Raw genomic sequence first — 4,371 nt, 5'->3', positions numbered from 1 at the left:
AAAATAACAGACAAATGAACATCGTTGTTATGTATTGATAATAATTTATGTTTATTTTAACAGTAGCATCACCGGATAACCACTATAGCGTACCTTATTAGCGAAAAGATTAAAAAATCTGATTTTTAATCTAAAGAATGTTAAAATATGAAGCTATTACAAATTTCTTAATTATTCTGTATAAAAATCGACAAATCTTTTATTTTTGCTGCGGAATATTTATTGTATAATCTTTTGACTTTTATCGTGAATACACTATTGTATAATTCCTTATTGCGATATAAAAGTTCCTATAACGTTAGTCTTTGTAAACAGTTACAGTACAAAAATTCTGTTACAAATTTTTGCGCAAAATAAAATATTTGAAAAAATTGATTTCCATCTTTATAGTTGTCATAAAAAATTATTGCAATTTCTACGATAATAAAACGAACAAAGCAGAAAACATTCCTTAATTAAAACTATAAATACGTGTACGATTCAAGTATACATTCGAATTGTTGAATCTGCACCTGCAGAAAATACCCATGGTTGAATGGGGTGAAATATTACATCCAAAATACCAAAGTCATTGTAAGATTCATGATTGCATAATCTCTTAAGTGGCACAATCAGTGGATTTTTCAGTAAATCACTAAAATATAGTATGAAATAAATGGTACATACTAAACAATGATGTCAAGTAATTAAAAATGTAAATTAATTATCTTACTTGTACACCATTCCGTGGGAAACAATAAGACTCTTATCATCAGCACCAGATGCAAAAAGAGGATATCGTTTGTGAAATGCAACACCACGTACACCTGTACCATGTAAGCGTAATGTTTGGTAAGGTTTTGTACTTAAATCAATATCAAACCAAAGCATTTTGCGATCGTAAGTGCCTACTAAAATATTGTCACCTCCTAGAAATGTGGGAATATAGAATTATTAAATGAAATTATGATGGTATAAATATATTGTTTGTACGATTTATTTACCTGGATGTATCGTCATTGATGATATCCATTGTGAGTTCGATAATAATTTTTTAATCATTTCTTGTTTTACTAAATCGTATATCCGCACATTTCGTTGAGTCTAAAATTATTTTATTGCAATTATACATTTCAATTTTTACATTTAAATTCACATTTACTTTGTACTTACCGCTACAAACAAATAAGGCCTAATTGGGTGGAATAAAACACATTGTATTAAACCTTTTGATCTGGTAAAAGGCAATTGCGATCTTCGTTTTGATAACTGATTTATTAAGACAGATCTATTTTGACCATCTGGCATAACAGTGGCAAAGTAATCACCTTTACCGTGCCATGTTACTTGTTTCACTACTTTAAAGTGATTTAAAATGATTCTAATGCCATTGGTCCAGTGTTCACTTTCTGCTTGTTTCCACTCAACAACAGTTTTCACTCTTTCACTTACTAAAAAAAGAGTAATAAATATAAAAAATATTCTAATCCTACCATCTTTGTATGTGATTATAATAAAACAGTTATACAAATGACTATTAAGGCTTCCGGATATAAACTATGTCCTTATGCAAAGAATATTCCAATGTTTCGAATAACACACTGATACTAACGTGTACCTAAGGGAGGTGCGTTATTTATGTCATTCGAACCCTGATGATGTGAGCTGCAATACTTACGGAACGTCGGAATGTTTCTTCCATAAGAACATGGCTTACACCCGGAAGCCTCAACAGTAATAATTGTGATACTGGGCCGTGAAAGCCTCAAATCATTGAACTATACAAATGTTTGTATATTGCATAGAATGCTACACAAAAATTACACATTTTATATTACCTATAATATCATTTTGAGGTATTATTTCTAGTAACTGATTTGCTTTGCTAGTAATTAAATGATCTCCAACACCAGGATTTATCAAAAGAACCTTTTTCTCTGCAGCTACTGCTATAAGTGATAAAGATTGATTTGGACACCAGGCTACACACCTAATTATTCCACCACAAAGTATTGTTTTTACACATCTGCCTGTTGCTATTTCCCATACTGTAAAACAATTAACAGTGATACGTATAACATATAATATTTTGTTTAAAACATATTTACTTTTTAAATTCATATCATCTCCACCGGAAGCAATGTATTGTCCCATTGGTTCTACTGTAATACTTCTCACCATGTCTACATGACCTTTAAATACCATAGACATTGTTGTAGGAAATGGTTGCAGATCCTTTGGACTGGGCAATTGAGGTACTAATGCTTCAGGTTCTATTGTTAATCTCATTTTTAATGCTCTTGGACACAAATACAAATCCAAACATCTCTGAAATCTTTCTTTAATGTACTTAGGATAGGAAGGAACTTCACGAAGTGAATTATATTTTTGTGGAATAAAGTGTAATTTTCGTTTCCATGGAGCTGTTTGTAATTTAGTCCATTCTTTTAATTCCTTCTTGTCGAATAAATACTCTGGCGGAGGATTATAACTTTCTGCATGTCCAGGTAAATGTCTTTTTGGTGCTGGGATATGTTTATGAATTCTACGCATTTCTTCAGCTTGATCATCCGATTGCCACAACATGTAAAATTGTGGTTCATTTTTCTTCTGTTGCCTTTCTTTTTCTAATTCAGCAGTAGATTTTATCCAACCCATTTTAAGTGCATGAACTAATTTTGATACCTTTTTAGCTTCTGATTTAGATGGCAAAAACGAACGCTTATGTTCAGGAAATTTACGTAATGGGGTTTTTATTACTTCTGACGTAAACCATTCTATCCATGGCTGTAATAAAAACATAACATAAAAACTTAATTCTTAATATTGAAATGTTATTGAATTAAAAAAAATATTGGAGAACAGAGGTAAGATTAATATATAAAAAGAAACAACGTACAGCATATTCATTGAAAGTTGCATCAGGAATTTTTCGTTTTTGAATTCTTGTAATCAAATCTATATCTGCTTCACTCAACACAATATCTTGTCCAGTTTGAAGATCTTTAATTGTTCTCCAAAATTCTGGGTCTTCCATTCTTTTCAAAAAGTTATCTAATTGATCACCTTTTTGAGGTTTTATAATTTTTTTACCATCCCAGTTATAGCCAATATGATCATAATTATTGTACCATTTCATTGGTATGTTTCCAACTGTATTACGAATATCTTCTTCATCAGAACTATCATATTCATATTCATCTACTGGATGATTTGCTACTGTTTTATCATTAAATGCATTCTCATTACTTGTACTAGATACAGTATCTTGTTTTGATTTCTCTGCATCTTTTTTTGATTTTACACTTTTCTCACTCTGCATTTTACTTTCTTGCATAATTTTAGAATTAATTAGTTTATTTAACTTATCAACTTTATTTGTGTTATTACTATTAAATGCAGAAGATTCATTATTTTTTGTTTTAAGTTTACTTGGCTTTAATGTTGAAATAGTTACAGAACTTCTTTCACCTAAAATTTCATTTATACTGCTTTCATCAAGAGAACTATTTTCATCATCAGTTTCTGAATAGTCAGCATCTAAACCACGATCATCAGAATCAGAATCAGATTCAAAATTTAATTCATCTTTGTCATCATCAGATTCAAAGGCAATTGGATCTTTCTCAGTATCTGACTCGGGAACATTTTCATTTTCATCAGCTTCTTCATCTGTGCTTTCATCATTATTATTTACTTCAGTTAATAACAAATCTTCAGTCCCTGAATCCTAAATAATTTGTAACCTATAGTTTTTTTATTTCTTGAAATATATCTACACATTTACCACAATTTCAAGACATATTTAATAATATATATACAAATATTATGATAAATAAATTTCCAACAGTATCACAATCTTATAATGATTATATATTTACATAATACATATTAATTATGTAGGGTGATTCTCTTGCTTGTTAATCTAAAGGCAGTGCTGTCAATTACATTGCAATGGTAATGCTGCATTGGGCGTGATCTGTTGGCTGTTCTCTGATGCACAGTGAAGACTTGTGACAGATTACATGTACAGACACAGTGTGATCAGTGGCACTGTCTTTAGGTTAATTAGTAATATGAATATATTTATTAATATAATTTTAATTTATACAATATCATTAATGAAATACATATACATGCAGGGTATCTTAGACCTTAGTGGCTTACAGTTCTCACCGAGAGGAGTAAAAAATGCTTAAGTAATATGGTTTCTTAAATCCATCATTTCAGTGTAAAATTTACTTTTGTATCTATGAACGTTCAATATCTTAAGAGAGTTTAACAGAAGAATCAGTTTGGAGGCACATTAGTTCAAAGTTGTATGGCAACAGAAGGTAATTAGTAATATCAAGAGAGATTACATAGATATTTAATATATAAATTTACATTTTA

The 4,371-nt window shown here is 30.0% G+C and overlaps 1 protein-coding gene across 1 annotated transcript in view; it reads right to left on the bottom strand.

Annotated features, from left to right (window-relative positions):
• Positions 1 to 480: 480 nt before the first annotated feature.
• LOC108573968 (ribosome biogenesis protein BOP1 homolog) overlaps positions 481 to 4,371 on the bottom strand; it is a 4,192-nt gene continuing 301 nt past the window's right edge. The window contains exons 2-8 of the mRNA XM_017936462.1: positions 2,879 to 3,709; positions 2,088 to 2,766; positions 1,818 to 2,027; positions 1,153 to 1,430; positions 984 to 1,083; positions 713 to 908; positions 481 to 634 (exon numbers count right to left, since the gene is read on the bottom strand). Coding sequence (XP_017791951.1) covers positions 481 to 634; positions 713 to 908; positions 984 to 1,083; positions 1,153 to 1,430; positions 1,818 to 2,027; positions 2,088 to 2,766; positions 2,879 to 3,709 — 2,448 coding nt within the window. The remainder of the gene's footprint in view (positions 635 to 712; positions 909 to 983; positions 1,084 to 1,152; positions 1,431 to 1,817; positions 2,028 to 2,087; positions 2,767 to 2,878; positions 3,710 to 4,371) is intronic.

The sequence above is a fragment of the Habropoda laboriosa genome, unplaced genomic scaffold (assembly GCF_001263275.1).
Source record: "Habropoda laboriosa isolate 0110345459 unplaced genomic scaffold, ASM126327v1 scaffold181, whole genome shotgun sequence".
Lineage (NCBI taxonomy): Eukaryota > Metazoa > Arthropoda > Insecta > Hymenoptera > Apidae > Habropoda > Habropoda laboriosa.
This window is presented reverse-complemented; position numbering and strand designations above follow the sequence as displayed.